General features: G+C 39.0%; 1 protein-coding gene across 1 annotated transcript; it reads right to left on the bottom strand.

Moving 5' to 3' along the window:
- Positions 1–10,338: 10,338 nt before the first annotated feature.
- On the bottom strand, positions 10,339–13,265 carry LOC127455555 (interferon-induced protein with tetratricopeptide repeats 1-like). Its single transcript, XM_051723551.1, has 2 exons — positions 13,120–13,265; positions 10,339–12,081 (listed from the first exon to the last, which is right to left on the bottom strand). Exons 1-2 carry the CDS (start codon positions 13,122–13,124, stop codon positions 10,794–10,796), a joined length of 1,293 nt encoding a protein of 430 aa, XP_051579511.1. The 5' UTR covers positions 13,125–13,265; the 3' UTR covers positions 10,339–10,793.
- Between the last annotated feature and the right edge of the window lie 344 nt (positions 13,266–13,609).

The following is a 13,609-nucleotide window of genomic DNA, read 5'->3' as shown; positions in this document are numbered from 1 at the left end:
AAACTGGCACAAGACTGAGCACAAAGGAAGAATAAATAGGGAGAGAAATCAGGGAACACAGGTGGGGAACATATCGTAATAATCAAACAGGTAACAAGGCAAACGAGAGGGCGGGGTTATCACTAAAGACAAGACAGACACCAATGCAAAAGAAAATGAGAACACACAAAACCCAAGTGCATTCACTTAACATGACAAAACACAAGTGCCTGGACTCAGCCACAGAGTAAATGAACCAAACTAACCGAAGTGGCTGAATCCAGACACAAGACATAAACAGACTAAGAACATGTACAGTACATGTCAGGGCTCTGCCACAAAGGGGGAAAAAAAACCCCCAAAAAACAAAGGACAGAACCCTAACAGTAACCTCAAGTTTTGATTTTTTTTTTTTTTTTTTTTAAAGGAAAGGAGTGATGAGTCTAAATGTTTTATGGTAATCAACATTATGCCACAAATGCTGACGACTGAATGTAACTTGTATTGAACCCAGAATATTCCTTTAAGTACATCTAATAATGAAGGTATACAGTCACCGGCCACTTTATTAGGTACACCTGTACATCTACTTATTCATGTGATTATCTAATCAGCCAATCGTGTGACAGAGGAATGAAATGGCAGAAGAGGTTGGATGTGTTGGATAAATATAAAAAAGACTAAACTGTGTATTGCACATAGTTATTGCTCAATGGGGCAATTTGAACAGTTCATGAGATGGATAGCCTGAGGGAAAAATCTGTTCCTGTGCCTGATGGTTCTGGTGCTCAGAGCTCTGAAGCGTCGGCCAGAAGGCAACAGTTCAAAAAGGTAATGGGCAGGGTGAGTGGGGTCCAGAGTAATTTTTCCAGCCTTTTTCCTCACTCTGGAAGTGTATAGTTCTTGAAGGGGGGCAGGGGGCAACCAATAATCCTCTCAGCAGTCCAAACTGTCCTTTGTAGTCTTCTGATATCTGATTTTGTAGATGAACCAAACCAGACTGTTATTGAAGTGCAGAGGACAGACTCAATGACTGCTGAGTAGAACTGTATCAGCAGTGCCTGTCGCAGGTTGAACTTTCTCAGCTGGAGAAGGAAGTACAACCTCTGCTGGGCCTTTTTCACAATGGAGTCAATGTGTGTCTCCCACTTCAGGTCCTGTGAGATGGTAGTGCCCAGGAACCTGACTGACTCCACTGCTGCCACAGTGCTGTTTAGAATGGTGAGGGGGGTCAGTGTTGGGGTGTTCCTCCTAAAGTCCACAATCATCCACCGTTTTGGGCGTGTTCAGCTCAAGGTTGTTTTGACTGCACCAGACAGCCAGCTGTTCAACCTCCCTTCTGTATGCAGACTCATCGTCATCTCAGATGAGGCCAATGACAGTGGTGTCACCTGCAAACTTCAGGAGCTTGACAGAGGGGTCCTTGGCGATGCAGTCATTGGTGTAGAGGGAGAAGAGTAGTGGGGAGAGCACACATCCCTGGGGGGCACCAGTACTGATTGTACAGGTGCTGGAAGTGAATTTCCCCTGTCTCACAAGCTGCTGCCTGTCCGTCAGAAAGCTGGTAATCCAATGACAGATAGACATGGGAACAGAGAGTTGGTGTAATTTATTCTGGAGTATAGCTGGGATGATGGTGTTGAAAGCCGACCTGAAGTCCACAAAAAGGATCCTTGCATATGTCCCTGGTCTGTCCAGATGTTGCAGGATATGATGCAATCCCATGTTGACAGCATCATCCACAGACCTGTTTGCTCGATAAGCAAATTGAAGGGGATCTAGAAAGGGTCCAGTGATGTTCTTCAGGTGGGCCAACACCAGTATCTCAAATGATTTCATGACCACAGACATCAGGGTGACAGGTCTGTAGTCATTAAGTCCTGTGATTTTTGGTTTCTTTGGGACAGGAATAATGATTGAGCGTTTGAAGCAGCATGGGACTTCACACTGCTCCAGTGATCTATTGAAGATCTGTGTGAAGATGGGGGCCAGCTGGTTAGCACAGGATCGAAGACACGCTGGTAAGATGCCATCTTGGTCTGAAGCTTTCCTCGTCTTTTGTTTCCGAAAGGCCCGGCTCACATCATCTTCACAGATCTTAAGTGCAGGTTCAGTAGCAGGAGGGGGGAGGAGGGGGGTTGCAGGAGGTGTTGGTGTTTGTGTGAAGTGAAGGTCAGAGTGGGTGTGGGGTGTGAGACTGGGCCTTTCAAATCTGCAGTAGAACACATTCAGGTCGTCAGCCAGTTGTTGGTCCACCATAGGGTTAGGGGTAGGAGTCCTGTAATTTGTGAGCTGTTTCATGCAACTCCACACTGATGCAGGGTCGTTAGCTGAAAACTTGTTTTTCAGCTTCTCAGAGTATCTTCTTTTAGCCACTCTGATTTCCTTGTTCAGTGTGTTCCTGGCCTGATTGTACAAGACATTTTTCCCCACCCCTGTAAGCATCCTCTTTGGCCTGACGAAGCTGCCTGAGCTCTGCTGTAAACCACGGTTTGTCGTTGTTGAACTTTAAATAAGTCCTAGCAGGAATGCACATATCCTCACAGAAACTGATATATGATGTAACAGTATCTGTGAGCTCATCCAGGTCTGTGGCTGCAGCCTCAAACACTCCAATCTGAGCAATCGAAGCAGGCTTGTAGTTCCAGCTCTGCTTCATTGGTCCATCTTTTTACAGTCCTTACTACTGGCTTGGTTGATTTAAATTTCTGCCTGTAGGTTGGAAGATGAACCAGACAGTGATCAGAGTCCCAAAGCTGCTCTATGGGCAGAGCGATATGCATCCTTTATTGATGTGTAACAATGATCCAGTATGTTCCTGTCTCTGGTGGGGCATGTAATGTGCTGTTTGTATTTGGGCAGTTCACGTGTGAGATCTGCTTTGTTAAAATCCCCAGTAATAATAATAACTGAGTCCGGGTATTGTTCTTCTGTGTCTGTGATTTGATCAGTCAGCTGTTGCAGCGCTGTGTTCACACACGCGTTTGGCGCGATATACACACTCACCAGAATAAATTAGGAAAACTCCTGTGGCGAGTAGAACGGCTTACAGTTAATAAAGAGCGCTTCCAAATTAGGACAGCACATCCTCTTTAACGTTGTTACATCTGTACACCAATTTTCATTGATGTAAAAGCATGTTCCACCGCCTCTCGTTTTCCCCGTTAACTCCGCGATGCGATCCGCTCTGAACAGCTGAAAGCCCAGCAGATGTAACGCGCTGTCCGGAATGGCTTCACTCAGCCAGGTTTCTGTGAAGCACAAGGCAGCAGAGTTTGAAAAGTCCTTGTTTGTATGGGTGAGATGTATTTAGTCCGTTTTGTTAGGAAGAGTGCGGAGATTCGCTAGATGAATATTAATGGATCAGAGCAGGTAAAACAAATTGATGCGAACAAAATGAGGAAAGAGGGAGTGGAGAAAGAACAGAAATTCAGGTAGGCAGATGAGTCCAGGCCCTCAGAAAAAAATACTCTAATGAGGTGTTGAAAGGTGGACAGGATCTCTCAGAACAACCAAAGACAAATGAATGGGACAAAGACTCAAAGCCAGAGTTCACAAATACAAAGATCACAGTTCCAGCTGTTGTACATTCAGGTGGCTTGTCTTTAGGTTGTTTGCCCACCAATCAGGAGATACCAGAATCAAAACTTCACTCAGCAGCAAAAACTGTTGCACAATCAAAAGTGGCAAATACAAAGCTACTGGATGAGTCCAGGGCAAATCTATGGACTAATTTAAGGAAAACATTATTAAAAGAATATTCCTTCCTGTTGATAACAGACTTCCTGATGTTGTTGGTGTCTTTCCTGTTCCTTGCATATGGTTGCAGTGTGCATTTGTGTATCTTGTGCCATATTCCCTGAGCGCAGGCACCAGGCCTCAACAGGTGGCATTACTCATTTCCATACTTGGAGTGTCAGGGATTGTGGGTACTATCACTTTTGGCTGGACTGCAGACAGAAAGGAAGTAAAAGTTTGTTGAGAAATAATTTTTTTCCCATTATTAAAATATTACAGAAATGTAAAAGCTTACATCTACAGTAGAAGTGTAGCCAGATCACTTTTGTATTTTTGTAATCAAATTTTGGCGGGATATATTGAAAGACTTGTCCCTTAAAAAAACAAACAGGCAATAGGTTTTTATTACATCACAGCCATTAGGGATGGACATAACTTCAGATTTTCTTTTCAATCTGACATTAAGTAATAGGCTATATATTTACATTTATAGGTCTAAACTAAAAATAAGCAGACTTCTGTTTTTGTTTATTGTTTATGAACAACAACAAAACAAGCGCTGTCTGTGTACGACAGTGTTTTAGTGCCAGCTTTTCGAAAATAAACTCATAATATTTTGAGAATAAAGTCAAAATTGCAAGAGTAAGATTACGAGATTAAAGTCGTAATATTTTGAGAGTCAAAATTATGTGAATAAAAAAAATATTTTGAGAATACATCGTAATGGAAGTAACAACAAACAAGGCGCAAACACCTCCTTTTCTATGTAAATTATGGTCATTTGTAGATTGCGCTTCATTCACAAAGATTGACTGCTGCAATTTAGATCGCCCTTTTACCGCAAATAAAAGTATTAACAAGTAGTAAAAGTGAATTTTATTTAAAAGAGATGTTTGTGAACATTTTCACCCCATCATATCAGCAGTAATTCATCAAACACTGATCAATTGATGGAGGAAAGCGTTATAGCTTGGCATATATCCAGATGCGCTGTGTAGACAAGCATATTTTTTTGCACTTATGTTGGATATTTAATTTATTCAGGGGAAGGCTACAAGTGCACACTGCCTAAAACTGTAACCAGATGATCTATTCATAGTTGCATAGGTCTATAGTTCAGTACTGATGTCCGTCATTTTAATCCTGTTCTTTGTGCGTCTATTCAGGTCCCAGGCAAAGAAACAAAGCTTTAGGCTGTGTGAGAGCTCCTTATTATGATGTACATCATGTGCATTCATGTTACATGCATTTCTTGTGTCACTTTCATTAATCTCTATGAAGTTGAGAACTAATACATTTGAAAGCCCGTTTTACTAAAGCAATCCTTAAAGGGCAGCGCTGGCTCAGCGGCTGAAGGCTCAAAGTTACTGACCAGAAGGTTGGGGGTTCAAGCCCCAACACCACCAAGATGCCACTGTTGGGCCCTTGAGCAAGGCCCTTGACCCTATCTGCTCCAGGGGTGCTGTATCATGGCTGACCCTGCACCCAGCTTAGCTGGGATATGTGAAAACAGAGAAATTTCACTGTATATATGAAAAATGTATGACAATAATAAAGGCTCTTTCTTTTCTGTAATAATACATTTCGTTAAAAACAACTTCCATTTTTGTCATTATTTCCACATTTTTTTTCATTTTGAGAAGACATTTTTGCCAAAGTTTCAGCACCTTTGGACCGGACAGCTCCCGTAACATAAATTCTACTTTAATGAGCGATCTGCGTACTGGTTGGGAAACAGCTGTTACTCCATCTTAAAATAACGAGCAACATTAGTTAATATGATTGTAAATGCTTAAGTTGCAACGTTATTGGGAAACCCAGACATGGTCTGCTTTTTTGTTGGTTTTTGGTCTCAAAACAGTACCATATCTGAGGAAATGTTATCACATTCACTAAGAATTAATTGTGCCCGGTAAATGCGGAATTTATTAGCATGCCACAGACCAACGTACTTGACCCTGCCTGGACTGTATATCTCCACTGTGATCCAGACACCTAAATCATCTCTTAAACTCTCAGAAAAAGTGTGCTCGACTACACAGTGCATATATGCCAAGCTATAACATTGTTCTCCATCATTTGATCAGTGTTTGATGAATTACTGCAGATATGATGGGTTGAAAATATTCTCAAACATCTATTTTAAATAAAATCAACTTTTACTACTTTTTAATAGGCCTACTTTTATTTGTGGTAATAGCGTGATCTAAACTGCGCCAGACAATTTTTGTCAATCTACAATGAGCCTAATTTACATAGAAAAGGAAGCGTGTTTGCACCTTGTTTGCTGTTACGTTCATCACGATTTATTGTCAAAACTTTTTTTTATTCTCGTAATTTTTACTTTATTCTCAAAATATTATGCCTTAAATCTCGTAATGCTATGACTTTATTCTCGAAATTTTGACTTCATTCTCAAAAAATTATGGCTTAATTCTCTAAATCATAGATTTTTTTTTCATTATTATTTTTTACGTGGCACTAAAACGCTGTCGTATAATACTTGTGTTTTTCACAATGTTTGCACATTAAGATGAACAGACGGAGAAATAATTCCTATCTTACACTACTGTTTGCTTTGATGCTTATGAAACCATTATTTTCATGGTAACTAAAAATCACTAGTTTAAAAAAAACGTTAGTCTTTTATTTTTATGTGAGGCTCAATATTCTCGATACAACATCAGTATTGGAATTATCAATATTTTACAATCGATCCGCCCGTCCCTAACAGCCATGAATCATCATTTTCTACTTGCTAGTGGTATTAGGGGGAAGGGGCATTCTCATGTTTAAGAGCATATGATAGACAAAAATCTGTGAAATTCATGATGAGTCATCAAAATTTTTGTGGTCCTTTTTCCCGAAAGAGAAAGTTTGTAAACTTCAAATATATATGTCTGATATAGATGAATTTTCCCAACATTTGGGAGTACTCTAGCACAAGGGTTTTCAAACTTTTTGATGCCAAGGACCCCCAAATTTGATGATCCCTTTGAGGGACCCCCTGTGTGACAAAAGGATAAATATTTGGCTTTTGAAAACCCCTACTCTAGCATATGGCCACAAAGTTAAAGCCACAAAACTCTCATTTTGATTTGATGTGGTCTTTAAATCCATGTTAGTATCCATGTTGAAGGTTAACAGTATATATATATTTATGGGGTTGGGAGGGTTACTTTTGAAATGTATTCCATTACAGATTACATGCTGTAAAATTAGATTTAGATTACTCAAGGTCAGTAACGTATTCTAAATACTTTGGATTACTTCAGAACTGCAAAATTTTTTCACTTGTTTTGACTATAAAAACTGTGCCAGTACAGAAAGACAAAATACACATGTTAAAAATACATTCTCTAAAAAACCTAAATATATTATGCAGTGTTGTTTCTAAAACAAGATCAATCAAATTGATCTTGTTTTAAGGATTTTTAGATATTTTTACAGGAAAACAATACAAAAATTAGGGGTCTGTGGGGGCCATGCCATCTGTTGCAGGGCTCCCTGTTCTTCTATTCTAATCTTTTCTATTTGCAAAAGTAGTTTGGAAGTCTACAGTTTATATTTCCTATTGACACACTAAAGCTGAAGATATAAATAACCATCTTAAGACAAATGCTTTTGTGAAACATCTTATGTGCCTAAGACTTTTGCACAGTACTGTAGCATTTTATCTTAGCATAAAGCTGACAATTTACACAAGGTTTATTTCTATTTCTTCTGCTCCAAATTTACTACAAACTTACTTCTCTGTCTGCTCATATGAATGTAACACATCATAAGAAAGTGTTTCACTGCTGTTCAAATGCACTTTGGATAACATCATTTATATTTATACATTTTTCCATCTGAAAGGACTAAATATTAAATGAAACAAATGACAATAAAATGCAAATTAATCTCTTCAGTAATCAAAATACTTTTTGAATGTAACTGTATTCTAATTAACAATTATTTAAATTGTAACTGTAGTGGAATACAGTTACTTATATTTTGTATTTTAAATACGTAATCCTGTTACATGTATTCCGTTACTCCCCAACCCTGTGTGTGTGTGTGTGTGTATATGTATATATATATATATATATATATATATATATATATATATATATATATATATATATATTAGTCTAATGTTTATAAGTTTCATAAGTCTTGAAAAAGCTCTCTGAGGTTTGAGGTGTACATGTATGTGTGTGTGTGTGTGTGTTTGCAGTTGTTTGAAGCCAAATAGAGTGGTGATTTACATGCTGGCTGTGGGGTCAGAGGGACTGAGTTGTCTCTTTCTACCTTTACTGAGGGGTGTTTGCTTACTGGTGCCATTTTCTCTGTTCTATGGGTACTTTGACAGAGCCTATGTTGCACTTATCCCTGTGGTGACCTCTGACACAGTCAGGTCCACCCACTTACTTCCTCCATGCCATCCCCTACCTCATCAGTCCACCCGTTGGAGGTAAATGGAAATTTCACACTCTCTATCTCATACATACATGGATTCTTAAGTTCAAAACATATTCCAATTACTGCAGTTACATTGCCAAAAAATGTATCTACTTATATGGGGCTCTTATGGTGCTTTTGGATCTTGACAGACCAGTCATTACTGCTGTTGTATAGAAAGCGAGCTAAATATTTTTGTCTGAACTGTCCCTTTAACTAAGTCAGAGCATTTTATGAGATCTCTCTGTCTGTCTCTTCCTTAACAGGTTGGGTAGTGGATCAGACAGACTCCTACACAGCAGGGACGGATTATGACTTTCAAAGGCCCCGGGGCCAATTATCTCCAAGGGCCCCCCTCTCCTCCCCTCCCACCATTTTTTCCTGTTCTTTCCCTTAAATGTGCATTCACAGTAATAGAAAGTGGAAGTTATGATGATCATGAATATTCAAACCGTTCTCACTCCGCGTCAAATACCTGCGCTACCCCTGCGCTAAAAAGCAATTGTACACATTGTACAGGGTTTACAGAATCAAGGTATTTTTCTTTCTACAAGTCTAATATTAGCTACACAATGAATAATCAACGAGGCAAATTAAGGCGTATGAAACACGTCTTCAATGAATTAACTGTCAAATATACACATATTTAATGCATCACATGAATCAAAAAATGATTTGTCACCATAAAACCACCCTGTGACACATCACATGCCTGTAAACATCAGATCATCAAGCAAGAAAGTGCAATTTAAGAAAACACACAATTACAAACACAATTTTTGCAGGCCCTGACAATTATACAATCCAACATATGGTTACCAAAAAATTTCTTACATGAGTTTCTTTCTTGTCTTCCTCCTCGCGAAGTCATCCAACACTACATCGAAACTGAGCTCTTTTAAGAGTTCGGACTCAATGGCCATAAGCGATAAAGAGTTGAGACGTTCTTGGCACATTCTCGTTCTCAGTTCATTTTTAACTCTAGACATTTTGGAAAATGAGCGCTCTCCCTCGCAGTTCGTAACTGGCATTGTCAGAAAAAACCTTAACGCAATGTACACATTGGGAAAAGTTGATTGTAAATTCAGATTATTCATTGTTTGGAGCATGTTGAGGAGAATTTTTTTTGTTCATCTTGCATAAATGATCTGAAATGGGTCAGTTCGTCTACCAGGCTCTTATCCAAATCCAGCGGGTACGAGGCTGAGAGCGAGTCGGCGCTTACCGTAATGTCAAAATTTACAGGCATGAAAAGAACACCAAACTGCTTGGTCAGGTGTTTGTAAGCCTCCAAACGATGTTGAAGACAGGATGTGAGTTTGTCAATGATGACGCTGAATGTCTCTACTCGAAATTGATCCCTTCCATCATGCAGCACATCTGGTTCTGCACTCTCGTCTGCCATCGTTTTGTGCTTTTTTGTGCACTGGATGTCACGCTTGTAACACTGAGAAACGCCGGACACATTCATGGCTGCTCTTTCAAATGCTTCAAAGCCATCTCGTTGCGCTGCCACAAAGTCCTGCAGAGATTAAATGAGACAAGTTGCTGTAAATAAGTCTATGTCGTGCCTCTGTAATTGCTGGCTTGCGGCCTGGAACCTCTCTAGTACCGTGTTCCAAAAATGTGCCATGAAGGCCATCTCTAAAGTGTCCAGCTTGGTGCACAGCGCAGAAGCTTCACTGCGAGTTTCTCGTGCATGTCATTGGATATCTTACCCAAGGAAGACCTTTCCCCAACGGTAAACATTTGTTTTCATTGTTGATGGGTTTTCTGTACCAAACTGGATCACGCAACCTTAAAGCCCAGGGCCCCCCTGGGCTCCTGGTAGTCAAGGGCCCCTGGGCATTGGCCACATTGGCCCGGTCGGTAATCCATCCCTGCTACACAGCTACATTCTTTCTTATTGGAATCTCTCTGTTCTACAGTGCTGTGATTCTGGCTACTGTCTGAGGCACTCTTGCTTTAACTGACCCACCACAATCTTGATGAATGATTACCAAAGAAACAATAGAGCTTTTCAGGTCATAGTTCTAAAACCAGACAATTAAAAATTTTCAACCATGGGTTTCCATGGGTCATAGTACATGACTTAAAACATTAATCCAGGGCTCCTACTGTTAAAATAATATTAATGAGAAATCCACAAGATCTGTTTGAAAATGAGGATGGAATCAGTTTATGTTTGATAACAATTTATTGACGTGTTCATTTCATTGGTGCTTCCACTTGTGCTGGTCAACATTTACAACAACAAAAAACACTCACATGTCCAGATAATCAATAGCTAGAGAGAAATGAATTAAGTACTTTATCCTACCTGAAATTCACAACATTATGGTGCAGAGTTCACCTCTTACTAACACAAAAGGACAGCCATTCAAAGTGTTTTCCTTGAATATAAAATGATACCACTTTCATATCTGGAAATGAGTGGATTTATTTTTATAAAAAAATAAAAATACACTAACAAAATACAAAATAATATTTTTAAAACTTGAATCCAGTAGACTTATTATTGGAAATTAGCCTTTGTGATATGTTGTCACATCGTTTTTCTTAAATTTTCATGCTTAAATGTCAACCACTGTATGTCCCTGTTACAAAACTGATCATTTGTCGGTAGTAACAAATTAAATTTTTTCTTGCTGAATTCTCTGCAGTAAACAAAAAATGTCCTCACAGTGAGGATCTCTGCCCCTCTTCAAAGTCTTTTGAAGGACTTTTATACACTTCAGTCGACAACCTCTGTTATCTGGGATTTCTGCTGCTTTCATGTAAAAGAGGATTGAGTCTTTGGACTGTCTAGAATGAAATAGATAGCAGGCATAACTATAGTATAGACGCTGTCGTCTATGAGGAGGGAGATCATCTTCCTCTGATAGGAGCTCCTTGTATATCTCATTTGCTCTCTCAATGTTGTTTTTATTTTGGTACATTGATGCAAGGGCTAGCTTTACTTTGAGATTATGAGGATAATGTCTGACGACCTCCTCAAAGAGCTCAATGGACTTCTCAACCAAAGCCTGCTTTTCTCTGCTGTCTTCATTCATCGAGTAAACCTTCCATTTATATAAGTTTGCCACATTTCTCAAAACTTTAGTGGAGGTGGGGAACTTTTCTCGAACTCTCTCTCCCTCTTGAATAGCTTTGTCCATGGAAATATTTTTGAAATACTTGAGGATAACACTCAAGCCCTCCATTTTACCTGTATCAATGGTTTTTTGTAGTAAACTTTGCACTTCTTTATCATAGTTTTCTGCCTGCACCTCAGATCGTTTTTGCCAATAAAGGGACTGTAGGAACAAACTGTCTGGGTCTAGCTCTTTTGCCCTTTTCAACTGCTCTAGAACCTCATCTGTAGTAAATTCAGACATTAGTAATGGCTTGGACATTGCTCTGGCAAGACCTTTGTGCCATTCCTTCCTTTCTGGTTCTGCTTTCAAGGCCATTCTAAAGAAATCAATTGACTGCTGTTTCTTTGACAAGTCAAACTTCACTAATGTCCAGCCCTTTTCACCACTAACTTCTGGATGTAACGTGCAACCAGATGGAGCAGGGTGCATTTGCTGAAGCTTCTCTACCTCCTCTAGGTATGCTTTGCTCTCAGCCGTGTTTCCCAAGAGAAAGTGCACCCAAGCCAGGTTAGCTTTGTTCACCTGCAGCCTGGCTCCAGCCTCTTCTGTTCCCTGCTCTTGGATCACACTTGCTGCTTTGTGCAGGTACATCAGTGCCTCTTCGTTGGAGCCAAGAGCATGTTGGATGTAGCCCAGCAGGTTGTTGTAGTGAACCTGCCAAGTGCACGTCTGCTGGTCCATGTCTTGAAAGTTATCCCATAACTCTTGGAGCTTATGTTTATAGCACCCCAGATCCCAGGTAAAGTGGCATTCTAGCTTCTCAAGGTGGCATTTCAGAGGGGAGCTGAAAGAGAGATTATTTAGACAAAAGCTATGATTTTGTTACATTACAAGGTAAAGTGACCTTATCTTGATTGAATGTTTATCAAGCAAATAGAATCCACACATGCAGAGCCAGCCGTTTCAGGGCAGTAGCCTCCAGGTGCAAGTTAGAGTGGAGTTATGACATGCTATTTTCATGTTTCAATGCAATCTAAAACAAATTTTACAGAGATATTGTGTGCTTTGCTTATAATCATCAACCCTTTTATTTAGATATTTTAATATAATTATTAAAGTGTAATCCATAACATATTAATGTTTAAAAGATGTCTACAGATAGGTTGTACCCAAAAAAATAGCCTACAATTTAGAGGTTAGTCCCATGATATGGTCGATTATGCGTACAATGGAAGACCTTTAATTTTATATATATATATATATATACATATACACACACAGGTGCATCTCAAATTAGAATGTCGTGGAAAAGTTCATTTATTTCAGTAATTCAACTCAAATTGTGAAACTCGTGTATTAAATAAATTCAATGCACACAGACTGAAGTAGTTTAAGTCTTTGGTTCTTTTGGTTCTTTGGTTCTTTTTTAATTTATTTCAGTTGAATTACTGAAATAAATGAACTTTTCCACGACATTCTAATTTATTGAGATGCACCTGTATATAGCTGAAGAACAGTTTCTTCATAAAAATGATAGTTTGTTATTTGCCAAAAAAGATGTAATGGTGAAATGGCCGACAACTCAATACACATTTAAAAGAATATTCAGGGTCCAATACAAGTTCAGTACAGCTCAATCAAACAGCATTTGTGGCATAATGCTATCGATACACTTATGTTATAAAATTATAAGGTGGAACACAAACAAATAAAAAAACAGATATGGATTGTAAAAGTAGAATTTCAGTAGTAACATTATCATTGACCCTCCACATCTGATTTTAAAGCTAAACTATAGACATTATTAGCGAAAGATCACTTTCACCACAGCCATTTTACTACAATTATGACTACATTTTAACATTAATTGTAAATTTCTTACTTCATAATAGGTGGCAGTCTGTCTTGGAAATATGTTTCTTCCAGCAGTGGTAAAACTGATTTGCTGTTCCTATGAGCTGCTCTTAAAGATAGTTCATGGACCTTCCTCCTCCCGTAGGTTTCTATTCCATGTAAGTTTTGTTTTCTCCTCTTCTTCTTCTTCTTTTGGCGTTTTATAGCAGTTGGCAAACACACGATAGGTGCATTCCCGCCACCTACTGGTCTGGAGTGTGAACCATTGATGGAATGGGGGGGGGGGGGGAATTAATAAATAAAAGTAAACAAAATAAAAAAATAAAAAAATCTATAACCTTCTAAATCCTATTAAACAGTTCTACCTTTCTTAAGTATTTCATTAATGCATTATATATTTTATGATGATTCAAGCCATTATGCAGCAGTGTTTTAAGAGTAAGATTTCCTATCCCCATTTCTCTTATTTCTTCCAACAGAAATACTCTTTCATTTTCATAAGCAGTACATGCTCTACA

Source organism: Myxocyprinus asiaticus, chromosome 17 (genome assembly GCF_019703515.2).
Source record: "Myxocyprinus asiaticus isolate MX2 ecotype Aquarium Trade chromosome 17, UBuf_Myxa_2, whole genome shotgun sequence".
NCBI classification, from domain to species: domain Eukaryota; kingdom Metazoa; phylum Chordata; class Actinopteri; order Cypriniformes; family Catostomidae; genus Myxocyprinus; species Myxocyprinus asiaticus.
Note: the sequence above shows the minus strand (reverse complement) of the source record. Positions and strands in the feature narration are given on the sequence as shown.